This window comes from Sprattus sprattus (assembly GCF_963457725.1).
Source record: "Sprattus sprattus genome assembly, chromosome: 7".
Classification (NCBI taxonomy): Eukaryota; Metazoa; Chordata; class Actinopteri; order Clupeiformes; family Clupeidae; genus Sprattus; species Sprattus sprattus.
The window spans coordinates 12,339,180-12,352,521 of NC_137926.1; the positions used below are offsets into that span (position 1 = coordinate 12,339,180).

General features: G+C 43.6%; 1 protein-coding gene across 1 annotated transcript in view; it reads right to left on the reverse strand.

Moving 5' to 3' along the window:
- The window catches only part of LOC308367537 (inositol hexakisphosphate and diphosphoinositol-pentakisphosphate kinase 1-like), a 23,564-nt gene extending 11,175 nt beyond the window's left edge, over positions 1–12,389 (reverse strand). Inside the window, exons 1-19 of the mRNA XM_080841472.1 lie at positions 12,210–12,389; positions 11,741–11,936; positions 11,352–11,442; positions 11,172–11,257; positions 10,597–10,751; positions 9,446–9,547; positions 8,869–9,030; positions 8,639–8,760; positions 7,909–8,010; positions 7,358–7,444; positions 7,086–7,161; positions 6,773–6,882; positions 5,779–5,802; positions 4,446–4,531; positions 4,016–4,141; positions 2,116–2,160; positions 1,188–1,309; positions 575–757; positions 110–251 (exon numbers count right to left, since the gene is read on the reverse strand). Of these exons, the coding sequence (XP_080697598.1) occupies positions 110–251; positions 575–757; positions 1,188–1,309; positions 2,116–2,160; positions 4,016–4,141; positions 4,446–4,531; positions 5,779–5,802; positions 6,773–6,882; positions 7,086–7,161; positions 7,358–7,444; positions 7,909–8,010; positions 8,639–8,760; positions 8,869–9,030; positions 9,446–9,547; positions 10,597–10,751; positions 11,172–11,257; positions 11,352–11,442; positions 11,741–11,936; positions 12,210–12,386 (2,194 nt within the window). The 5' untranslated portion in view covers positions 12,387–12,389. The remainder of the gene's footprint in view (positions 1–109; positions 252–574; positions 758–1,187; positions 1,310–2,115; positions 2,161–4,015; positions 4,142–4,445; positions 4,532–5,778; positions 5,803–6,772; positions 6,883–7,085; positions 7,162–7,357; positions 7,445–7,908; positions 8,011–8,638; positions 8,761–8,868; positions 9,031–9,445; positions 9,548–10,596; positions 10,752–11,171; positions 11,258–11,351; positions 11,443–11,740; positions 11,937–12,209) is intronic.
- Between the last annotated feature and the right edge of the window lie 953 nt (positions 12,390–13,342).

Sequence of the window (13,342 nt, forward strand, 5' to 3'; positions counted from 1 at the left end):
CACAGCAGTGCTTCGAAAGCTAGGGCTGTTAGCAAAGAAGCTGACAGCAACTTCTGCGTTTCAAAAGGGATTTTGTAGCAACAGCAAACTATGTTAACTGAGAGCTCACTTGCAGATTTGGGATCCTCCAATTTCCTGCGAATTTGGCGTGTGAGACTCTGGATTAAGGCATAGACCAGGTCACAGGTCTTCACTGGGTTCCCTATGAGCTTCATGGAGTTCATGAGAGAGGAGCTATCAGTAGGGGCCAGCTAGGGCAAAATAAAGAGAACAGATAGGGAGTAATTTATCACACAGGAACAGACACAACATATTACAACCATCCATGTTTCACTGACTGTCCTCAACAGTGCCAACACAAGATACAATTGGTTGATTCCATTATTCATTTGTATTGTTATTATTGCTGTTGTTGTTGTTGTTGTTGTTATTATCATAATCGTTATTACCATTATTACATACTTAATGTATTACAACTTATTACCACTCATTATTAAACACATTTTTTTGTAAGAATGTCTTCACTAAGCCCAAAACGGGAATGATTGGCCACACACTGGCCATGCGGCTCCACCTTTTCGTAATCCTCCTCTGTGAAGTCCCGCTCTCGCTGCATGATCTCGTGCAGATGGGCTTTGACGCGCTGCTGGCAGTCGGTGAGCGAGTCACTGTCGCTGTCCAGCAGGCCGTTCATGTTGGCACTCTTCACCATCTGCACCAGGATGGGCGTCAGCTCACCCTCGAGGGCCAGCAGACCCTGCCGCCCACAGAAAGAGCCGTTAACATGAATTTCCATTAGGATTCCAGACATGATTCAAGGCGACTTTAACACCAAATACATTGCTTAGAAAGAAACCTTTGTAAAATGCATTTCCAATCCAGACGTGTTTAAAGAAACACTTTAAATTAAAGCATATTAAAATTGTACATTTTCCCCAAATACTGCAATGTTTAATGGTGTGTGTTGGGAGATGTGTACCTATGTCTTAGCTGAGTGACTGAATCTATCAATGCAAAACAAAACAAAAAATAGGTATGCACATATTCTGCATCAGACGTCAGGCTTAATAAAAGAGTTTTTAGGACATGTAAAGTGGTGCCCAACAGGGGTCCCTTTGGCATAATGTCACACATTAACCTTATCAGCACTGCTCACAGACACACAGCTCCTCCTCAGACAACGTTACCTTGGCAAAAGCGGCGGCGGTCATCTGCACACGGCCCTCGTCTGAGGCATAGATCTTGAGGTCGTGGCGGTATGTGCTATGCAACCGCAGCAGGCCACAGCCAGGGAAGCCAGCGTAATCACCTAGCAACACAAAAGACACCATGTTTCAGACACACACTATCTGTCTCCGGGTCAGTCTAGTCCACACAAAGGGGGGCAGAGGTCGCTGTTTGAGACAAGCTCCTCTAGAAGAACTCATTCCTTCCCATAGTGGCAACAGATGGCTGCGATTCTACAAATTACAGTAAACACATTTAAAAATATTTTAATTTTGATAATGATTGAATTAAAGGAGACTTGTATGTGCATGTAACTCACAAAGATGATCCAAATTCATGTAAAGTAACAAAAAAAACGTGGAAATAAAATAAAAAAAGTACATAACATGACCTTCATTTTCTAGCATTTGTTCAAAGTACAACAAACGGGTGTTATATTATGTTAGTATTTGCAGACCATTTGCAGACCATTTGCAGCATAACAAAGAGGATAAGAGACCCCGAACTAAAAACATGACATTCAATAACAAAACTTGGTAGACATGGGACCGTATCATGAATCAGTACACTGCTACATTAGATATAGTCATGCAAGGGTTTATCTAGACAACTAACAGATCAATGACAGCAAACAGTGCTTTTTTACAGTCATTGGAACAATCCCTCTTATTGTCGTCAGTCACCACTTCAGGTTTGAGTCGTTTCTCTGTCCAAGGCCCTTCTTGCATTTCACTCCAAAGCAGAATAAAAAACACGGCATCAAAGATGATGGGACACAGATGGAGGCAGTTAGGGTTGGTGAGTGCTGAGGTTTAGGGCAAAGCCTTGGTGTGGGAAGCCACAGCCCGGGTTGTTAATGACAAGCACAACGTTCAAAGCCCTTCTTACCACAGTCAATAGGGGATTCACAGCCAAGGGCCTTGCGGTTACCATCTAGTTTATCGTTCAAAAGGTGGAAGGAGAAAAGGACAGTGAACAAGCGCCTTTTCCACAGTGACAGAAAAAAAGGTGATTTGAGACCAATGCTGATTTTTTTTTTTAAGGTGTGTTACAGTAGGGGACTGCAAAGTGGGCAAGACCCCCTCCCCCTGAAGCATACTGGGCTTGGCCTCAAACATGCATTCTGCAAGCAAACTGTTTGCTTGTTTCTCATAGAGACGGACTCCAACCAAATGCATTTCTTTTTAGTTTCTGCCCTGTGAGATGTATTACCATATTCAGTCTTTCCATATTATTTCAGTGGAAAGCAAGGTGAATGATATTAAGCAAATGTGACAAGTACAAGGCACTGTGCCACATACGCAGTGATATACTATATACATTGTGTGAAGAACTGCACACTTTAAGCAGTCATATTTATGCTAACATGCAAATCAGGAGCTCTCAAATGACATGCAAAAAAAGAGGCACAATCAATGTTATGAAGAGAAACAACAACAACAAAAAAGAGGGACGTTTACATTAGCCAAACAGGTAAACATGTAAACATGTATAGTCGCACACTACTCATATAGCCATAATACAGATGAGAAATGCAAATATTATAGATTAAATGTAAAGACTAAATATTTTTGGGACCAAATACATGTTAGGCCTACAGCCAACTCAAAAACAGGTTTATTTGAACTGAAATGTTACAAAACATCAAAATCCTGCTAGATCATTAATAGACTGTTTTTAATTCTAAAGAAATTAAAACAAAACACGTCATACCACAAGTGTGAACATGAAGAATGGATCTGTTAGGAGGAACAGATGGAATGTATGGAACACGAGGAGATTAGAGATGGCATATCAAATAGTTTCTGCCCCCACTTTATAAAATACAACACAACAAGACATGCAAAGTTCTCTGCAATGGCACTTCATGCGTTTGCAGCTTGGAAATAAGCAGTCTTTAAACCAAAAAGTAAATCATTTTAATACCAAAAAACTACGCTTAGTATTTCATACCATGTGTCTGCGATGTGTCCTATACATAAATGTCACATCAATGTTATTTTAGGTACTCAAAAACGGCATTTTTAATAACCTTTTCTATTTCTAATGAACCTGTTGAAGCTGGACCTGGGATGGTATAGTATGCTTTCTAGAGACTGTACCATAGACTAACGTCCACCTCACTCGGCCATGTGCCTAATGAGGGCAGATTGTGCTGTGTGAGATTGGGACTGTACGTCTGTGTCTCGTGCACTTTAGCACTGCAGTACACTGATACACTCTGAAACGCTAGTCACTGCAGTGCACTGATACACTCTGATACGCTAGTCACTGGAGTGCACTGATATACTCTGATACGCCAGTCACTGCAGTGCACTGATACACTCTGATACGCTAGTCACTGGAGTGCACTGATACACTCTGATACGCTAGTCACTGGAGGGCACTGATACACTCTGATACGCTAGTCACTGCAGTGCACTGATACACTCTGATACGCTAGTCACTGGAGTGCACTGATACACTCTGATACACTAGTCACTGGAGGGCACTGATACACTCTGATACGCTAGTCACTGGAGTGCACTGATACACTCTGATACGCTAGTCACTGGAGTGCACTGATACACTCTGATACACTAGTCACTGGAGGGCACTGATACACTCTGATACGCTAGTCACTGGAGTGCACTGATATACTCTGATACGCTAGTCACTGGAGGGCACTGATACACTCTGATACGCTAGTCACTGCAGTGCACTGATACACTCTGATACGCTCTGATACGCTAGTCACTGGAGTGCACTGATACACTGTGCTGATATCACTGGGTGCAGGGCACAGTACCTTGTCCTCCGGGGTACATGCAGCGGAAGGCCCTGCCAAGCTCCTCAGCCTGCACCCTGCCCGCGGGGGTCAGCTCACCCCCCCACTTCAGCACCAGAAGCAGAGACGGACCGTCTCTCTCAGAGTCTGCAGGAAAGAAAAGGTAGAAAATGAACCATAAACTCATGGATGCTGAGGTACAGTTCACATCACGCGGACTGTTGGGTTATGGTGTGAGCTAGGAACAATGATGCAGAAACACTTAAAAGTGCCTTTGTATGTTTAGTGGATGTGTTGCACAAGGCTTAAGGGTGACCCGAAATGTACCTCAGATATTGACTGTGAAAAAAAACATTGCTTATGCAATCTTATGCAATTATTTGAACATCATCATTTGTCTTTCGCAAACTGGGTCGAGTAATTGTACTTCATCTTGAGAGGATGGCCGTACCCTCTTCCTCACTGGAGGCTTTGAGTTGGCCATTGGGCAGGTACGTCAGCTGAACCTTCCTGTTAATCCCCGAGAAGTGGCCGTACCTGCAGGAAGACCACGACACATTAGGAGCCCAGAAACCACGAGTAGGACAAGTTAACAACCCTGCTGCCATTCCACATACACTCTACTGTGGTTCACAACCAAAGGGCACAATCCGTTGAGCTGAACCCCTGTGCGTTCGTTCAGTCCCATAAAGCTACATGGCTACGAGTGCTTGCCAGCATTGTCATGTTTCTGGAAACATGTGCCTGGGTGACCTTTTCCTGGCTGCTCGGGTGTTAATCCGTTTCATGTGTGCCATGCCAGAGCGATCCTGCAAAATATGACAGGCTTTAATGACATGTAAGATGAAACCACCAGGGAGGGCAAATAGTCTCTGTAGAATTATGACCCTTTACTGTGAGGGGAGTCTTTGAAAAGGCATAGCAATAACAATCGGATCACCTCAGTATGTTTGTTTGGAGGGTGTGAGATAGACATGATGAAGTGATGAGACTACTTGGCAGATGCCATGCATTCCACTTCATGAGAGGCAGCACCAAAAAGAGTAGCTAGGCATCCCTGTCATGGGAAGGGGGGGGGGGCAATTTGATTTTCTCCTTAAAGAGGATCCTGAGCATGGAAGCACTGTATATTAAACAGGGCTACTACTCACTCAGAACAGTTTCTCCATCCTGAATCAACAACGTTTTGACATGTTTAACAACAAAACTTCCCTACAGACTGACTAAACCTAAAGTAACAGGCATGATTAAGTCTGACAAAAAGGGCAAGTCTGACAAGGCCTTTGTTGTGCACTCTTGATCTGATCTGCAGTCTCTTGCCTATACGGTCAGCCTACTCCCCAATGCCTGCCTACCTAAGCCTGGTTACATGAACATGTCTTCATACCTAATGGAGGACGGGCCAAATTCAGGTTAAGACCTGTTTATTGATTCCACTGACTTCTATTGTTCAAAGTAGCATAACATACATGTGTGTAGGTTTTTGTCAGCAGTTACGAGAGGAGTGAGAAGGGTGAGAAGAAAGAGTGAGAGATTAGGGCCACTCCCAGGGTTTCATGCACATGACAGCACACACAGGAGTGGTGCAGACAAGGCGCCACATAGATTGCGTTAAACCTCTCCCCTTCGCAGGGCCTCCGTTGCACATTATCTCTAAGGGCACTGCTCTTAGTTGAAGGCCTCTACTTGAAATGTCAGTACGTCACAGGGGGTTGTAGTGGTTAAAGGCGGTGGGGTGTTATGGTGCTAGGAAAAATAAAGACAGGAACAAAAAGGGTGCGTACTGATTGTCATTCACGCTGGATTCCCTTTGGAGAGAGAAACAGGGAAGGAGGGAGGGAAGGTGGAAGGAGAGAGAGAGAAAAAAAGGATGGGCAGTAAGAACCCGAAGCACTTGGGAGATACAGACACAGTTAAAGTACAAACAATAACAGGAGGTGTTGGTTTCTGGCATTCTTGGCTACTGGATACTATTTAACCAGTGGCATATCAATTTTCTATCTGTCTACAAATCACTGTACAATACAATTAATGCTTATATCATATGCAACTACTAAAGCTAGCCCCTACTCATACATGGTCATCCAAAAGTTAAAGATGTAAAAAGGTGCAAGGTGTAAGCACCGGCACACTTACTACATGCTCCCTTTATATTGCAACGTTCCACATGGGGTCTTTGTCAGGCTTGTCAGAATACAGAGAGGGAATGGAGCAGGTGTGCCGGTACTTTTTTTTCAAACTAAATTTTGAACCAAACCAGATGAGTTTATTTTAAGACCAACCCTAAAGGTGGTTTGTAATAAAAATCCACCAAGGCTAGCTAGTCATGGATGGAAAACACATTTCAAAGCAAAGCATGTGCTCAGGACAGATTGACATGATCAAGTGAATTGAGTACTGCAGCATCTGCAGAGAGGGGACATTATGAGAACTGTGATGTTATTGTTATGAAACCATTCCCCCCCCCTTAAATACACTGCAGGTGTCTGTCCATAACCTGTTTAAACCTGCATTTCCCAGACCTGTTCCTTAGGCTCCCACAACACTGCATGCTTTGATCTCCCACTGGCTTTGATTTTGATTACTTCATTAACGGACATCAAAGGACCGACGAGACCCAAACCATGTATTGTTGTGGGTTCCTTGAGGCAGGATCGAGAGGCTAGTTCTATATAGCTACTTTGTGAGGAGCTGACACTGGACTTCTGTGTACTGCGGCATAGAGGCATTGTGTGGCACACATGGCCCAGATGAATGGCAAGCTCACAGCATACTCACATCTCCAGAACGGTCTTGAGCTGCTCCAGTTTTGACTTCTTTTCCTCGATCTCACAGTCAGTGTGCTGTCCAATGTCGACCAGCAGCTGACGGGCAATATCAAGAACCTCCTAAAAACACAATGGGCTCATGTTATATCATCCCCAAGCATCACAGAAAAAGTATTATCTTGGAGTTTTGATCAATATTTTAATTATTGTTTCCATTAGGCTATACAGGGTTTTCTAAGGTTTTATAACAGCTAAAATGTATGTTCCCCTCACCACTCAGTAGACAACATTTATTGAAATGGCATCAGACCAAATGTCCTCACCTGAAGTTGCTTTGGCTTTTTCAATTTCAGCTTCCCAGACTTGTACCCACCATACTTCTCAAAAAGGTCAAAGAACCTGCAAACAGTTTCTAGTTATGCAGGGCTACCAAAGCTATCTCTTACCTGTACAGCACAGCTCAAATTATGCATCGCCATAAACGTGTAGTAAACAGAGAACAACTGTTTTGGCGCAACCCAAGGAATGGGGGATTTCCAGACTCATGGAATGGCAGAAGTGTGACAATGAAGGTGTGAGCGAGGAGACCACTCACAGGGGATTCCGCACTTCCATCTTCATCTTCTGTTTGGGTGTGCGGTCTCCGTGCCGGATAACGGCTATGACACAGCGTAGCTCCATCCTGTGGAGGAAGGAGGAGCAGGAGAAGGGATGAGGAGGAGCAGGAGAAGGGAGGAGGAGGAGGAGGAGAGGGGAGGGGGAGGATCTAAGCTGCTGTTTACAAAGCAAGCTAGGAAGCCTGCAGCAACCACAAGCACGTTAAATGTGGAGAATTAGCTTTACTCCGTTGCAGTGGCAATAGCTGTCCTTTATGGGAGACAAGCTGGATTCATGACAGTAGATATTTACATTTAACACCAGCTTCAACTGTCTGACATCAATGACCCTTGGTGGGTTCAGTAAAGATATGTTCCGCTCACACATTCAAGATGGGGGGGCGGGAAGAATCTTAGCCCTTATAATACTTAAGGGAACCAACAACCAACTGAATGTCTCTAATGAAATGACTGTGAAAACACTTAACAGTATTAAAGGGCTTGTTTTAGTGGATCAGGTCTTAAAGGCGAAGGTCCTAAAGGCACTCACATGGTTCCTGAGGTAGTGGGAACTATCGGGATGTCCTCGGCCTCCAACGGGATTGACCAGGGGATGTGAAACTGAGGGGCCAGTTCCCGCATGATCATGTTCCTGAGGGGGAAATCACACATCTGTGTCTGTACATATTCAGTGTCTGTACACATTCCACATTTTTCTTTTGAATTTCGGTTTTTGAAGGGAGACACTTCTGAAAACTATTTCACCAATCGGCACAGAATGACCACCAGCTTCCAAGTTTGGTCTCTAAAATGAAGTCACCAAATTAAATACTGTAAAGTCATTGTGTTTAAAACACGGAACAGCGACTGTAAATTAATCTGTATTCTGAAATCTCTTCCTTCGGATTATGAAATCTGATGAAAGAGTTACTTAAAAAGAAAGGAAGGAAGGACTTAATGCAATTTGCAGTGGAGCACTTCAAACAGAACCCTCTCCGATTTGCATTTTTATCTAACTGCTTTCCTTACCCTCTGTTCGTAATTTCAAATCACACGGCCATGAGAAATTAACACTCTAAGGCAAAGTCTTAGGACAAGGTTAATCCTTGACAACTAGGTCACACAATTAAACTAATGTACAATCTTCACAAAATCAACCATGAGCAATCTCTACTGATTACAGCAATCAGGAGAGTGTGGCATGTGACCTGCGTGGATTATACACATGGACATAACACATGATGAACACTCTTCACACCGACAGAGACAGCCTCACCTACCCAAGAACTTTGGCACAATCATCGTAGTACTTCATGGAGTTTTTGACAAAGCTGAAACCATTGACATCGCACACAAAGGAATGGCCGTTGGCTCGGAGGAGGTCAAAACCGCACACTGTTTGCTGTGGGGACGGATAATGTGGATCAAAAAAAAGCACAGCCAGTCAATAAGTGTTGACTTAGTGTTGACCAGGGAGAAGTGGTTTCAAAGGCTGGTTGGTGAGGCTTACTTTGAATGCAAGGCACACTTTGCGAGCCACAAGCTTCTCCATGGCAGTGAGCATGACGGGGTAGCGAATCTCCTTCCCTTCACTGTCTCTCTCCACCTTTCCATCCAGGGCAGGGGACTTCCGAGCCTCAGCGTGGGCATAATCTGGACCTACTGTGTAGACCTTTCACACGCACACGTGTGCACATACACACACACACACACACACACACTCAGGATGAGTAAATTAGAAAACTGAAATTAAAGTTCTATCATGCATCCCTGCTCAAAAACAATAGAAACCATCATGGAAATTCTATTTTTCTGTTTACTGGTCATAATGGGTCTTGTATTGTTTTGGTTTTAATAAATACTGTAACACTGATGTGATTGGCATTTCATACCATAAAATGAACATTTTCAAAGGAAATACAAATATGTAATGGAAACCTATACAAACTATTCAATCTTATAGCTATACTAGCTTGTTATGGTATCTGTAGTGGAAACGAAAAGAAATTCTGTGATGATTTCTGTTGAGTTTCCAGCGGGGAGGTCACTATAAAGACAAAGAGCAAAACAACACCAGCATTGGTCACCTTCACATCGGTGCCATCAGTGGGCATGAACTCCTCGTAAATATAAGAGCCAGTCTTCCTCACGGTGGTCTCCGGAGAGTACACACTACTGCGGCTTCCGATCTGCAGAGCAAAACACACACAAGAAAACTGTTACTGTGTCTGTTACAGTGTGTTATTAAGTAATAGTGAGTGACTTTGTCCTTCTTGCATCCTGGGCATGTCATCTAGAAAAATCCCAGTGAAAAAGGATGTTCGCTTCAAAACTCAAATACAAAGGGCTCAATAGCTATGGACCTGATAGGAATATACAGTATCTAGAAACAACCCTCTGTAGAAACAAAAACCTTCTATGGTGGTGGCGCTACAAGCCTTCAACTTTTAACAATCCACACAGAACATTCTGTACATCAATGACTTTATGGACTTTATGACAGGAAAGACAGTCCTTTAAATACCTAATTACTCTTCTCATACATGCCATCATGTAGATAATCCCTGAAATAATGCTTCTCCAATTAATGTGTATCATTTGGAATTCACTTTTTTCCCCCTAATCTGTTGGTATGTGGTAGATAACTAGCCTGGTGACACCAGCCTACGTATTTCCGCCTGAATTGATTTCAAGCTGATACTCAGTCTGGCCCAACCCCGTTGACAATCGTCTCCAGGACTCAAAATCCAACCGCACCAATCAGCGAACAGTTCAGAGCTGTGACGCAAAACTCGCCTTGGAGGAAAAGACACGAAAAGCTATCGGAAAAGTTGTCTCAACTCTCGAGAACATCAGAAAATTAAAAGGAGAACAAGAGTATTGTCTTGTAAGTTTTATGATTGGAAAGGACGTCGTAGCTCTTCTCCCAACTGGCTTTGGGAAGAGTTTAATCTACCGAATGCTTACCAAACGTTGCTGATTGGTTAAGGGAACTCCAATGATTTTAAACCTCAAGCTAAGCACCCGCCCATCTCGGAAACTAAAATGCATTGGGTTTTGCCAGACTGAAAGACGGAATGAAATGGAGTCACAGGCTGGTAATGGCCAGGCTAGTAGATAACCCCTAATCATCTTTAAATCCAAAATGCAGAAATAAACTAATAATGAAATATAATAAATAATAATGCTCCTTTAAATAACCCCTTAAAACATTTTTTTCCAATGACAACTGAGATACCTTTCTGAAGAGGCGCTGACTGCCCCCACCGGCTGAGGTAGGGTAGTAGATGTAAACGTTGTGGTCTTCAGCAGAGACAGGCTTCTCAACGAAAGGCTTCGGGAAGACCTCTCCATTCACCTCCACTTGGTCCTCTCCCTCCACCAGGTTACATTCTGCCAGGAGCAGCGTGGTGGACAGTTTCCATAGGGACAAGCACAAGGGCATTATGCCTGATGTAATTTGCACATATCATAACATGACACACATACTGTTGAATTATTTATTTTTAAAAATAATGTTAAATACACAGATTGCAAGAGTTCCTTTTCATCCAGGATGGGGTGCTTAACATTGGCCTGGATTGTTAGTGTGTTTCAGTTTTGAGCTTTAAGTGGTTTTATTCAGATCGTAGCTTTTTAATTGCCTGTTCCCCAGAAAGAACAACAGCTGAACAACAAAAGCCCTATGATAGCACTGAGCAATACTGACTCAGACCACAGACCAATGTTGACATGGAATTGTTCCATCACCCGTTTCCTGTTGTAATGTGGTAATACAGTTGTAAACGGGCCACTTAGGTTGTAGATGATTACCTTCTGGTCTGTCTGGGTCTCTGTTTAACACCACATAGCGTGGTAGGTCAATGCCCTCTTGTTGAAGGATCCGGTACACTTCGCGCCTGCACAAAAACAAAACAAGGTGTGTTGTGCCTCTGAACTGATAGATTATGAGTGTATGAGACATTAGTATATTCTATACGTGCATCATCATACCTGTCTTGTATGAAATACTGCATGTTGAGGTCATTGATAAGTAGAGGATTTCTCAGTTTGGCGTAACTCACAGCTTTGTCCAGTGGGAATCCTAAAACACACACACACAACATATATATATACACGTATATAGCAATCTCTGATCGAGAAAGATGTGTATGTGTATGTGTGTATGTGTATGTGTATGTGTATGTGTGTGTGTGTGTGTGTGTGTGTGTGTGTGTGTGTGTGTGTGTGTGTGTGTGTGTGTGTGTGTGTGTGTGTTAGTGAGTGAGTGGGTAAGTGAGTGTGTGTGTGTGTGTGTGTGTGTGTGTGTGTGTGTGTGAGTGAGTGGGTAAGTGAGTGAGTGTGTGAGTGTGTAAGTGAGTGGGTAAGTGAGTGTGGTTCACCTTTGGAGTGAAAAGAGATGAGGCAGTCACAAAGAGGCCACTTCTCCACAGGCTCAATGAGTATGACCTCCTCGGGGAAGATCACCACGGTGATGAACTCAAACTTACAGAGCCGCTCCATGATCTGCGTCATGGGCTTGGACCTGGACTTCTTCACCATTGCGCAAATCCCCACGACGATCAGCCTCTCGGAGGGCTGGCATACAGGAAGGGGAACAAAAGTATCAGCAAAGAGGCTTAATTGGACGGTCAGACTTAAGCTCCTGCTTCATGTTCAAAGAAACTTCTGCATTCCCCTGTAAAATTGGTACAATGTAATAATCATCTTGTTCTTTCTTATCTCCTACTGTTCATCTTTCTCTCCTCTAACATGCATTCATTATCATTGCCTACTTTACAATAAACACTTGACGGAATAAGATAAAGGTCAGGGTTCATTAGAGCTCTCCAGTTCTCTTTGGCCCCTTACCGATTCCTCTTCCTCCTCCTCGTAATACAGCCCTGCGTCGTTCCTCATGCCTCTATCTTCTGAGCCTCTTGCCTCCATGTCCTCAGAGGCCACCAAAAACCAAGAACCAAGAACCTGGCCCTGCTCTGCTCTTCTCTCAGGCTGAGACAGGCCAGCCGTCAGCAGCCAGAGCTGCATTCAGACCCCGACAGAAGCGTCATCCTGTGCTGTTTCAGACCAGAGGTTGCAGGAAGTGGCAGACAGAGAGTGAGAGAACCAGGTGGGGGGGTTGGAAGTCGGTCTGACGGATGAGGTTGACCAACCCAGACACTGAGGTTTGGGCTGTCTTCGGTCAGAGTAAAGTCAGCCTAGTTCTCAGATGACCCGGCATCCTCACTCAGTATTGCCTATCATGAGCTCCATTACGTCTTCTGGGGAATATCTTCATGCTGTACACAAGTCAAACAGATGCATATTAAGCACACAAGTCAACAAAGCTGAACATTAAAGAAAAACTTAACAGAATGTGAATGCAACATGTGTGAGGTTCCTTCAGTGAGGTTCCTTCAGTGAAGTTTACAAAGGCAGATATTAATTTCTCATGACATCAAAATTTCCACGATCTGTCTTTTGTGGAAACCGCATTTTTTGGAACCCTATGCATGCTTAACTGATGAGTTGAAAATACAGATGGGATGTAATGCAACAGTGTAAAGGTTTGTTTCTAAGGGCTGGGGGAAACAACATTTAAAAAAAAAGTAGACTGACAATACCAGTCATGCCTGCCATGAAAGCCTTTCATACCTCTAACCATCCCAGTGTCTTAGATAAACTTGCAATCTTTAGAGCAATCCTGTCAAAACTTGACAGCAAGCTCTTCAAGTCCCCTTCACCCACTGCCCAACAAGCAGCAAAGTAAAGGGAAAAACAACACTGCCAAGTAAACGATACCTGAGCTCACATTTCAGCCCCCATACAGACATAACTGCTTTGGGCAGCACTTAAGGTTGTAAGAAGGTCATGGGGGCCAATGGAACTTTGGTTAGGCATGAATTTGTAGTTGCATTCCAGCAGCAAGCATCGAAAGTGAATACTATACAGGGAACTAGCCCTTCCACCCATTTTTAGAAAGAGACTTAAACTGAGAAAGAAAA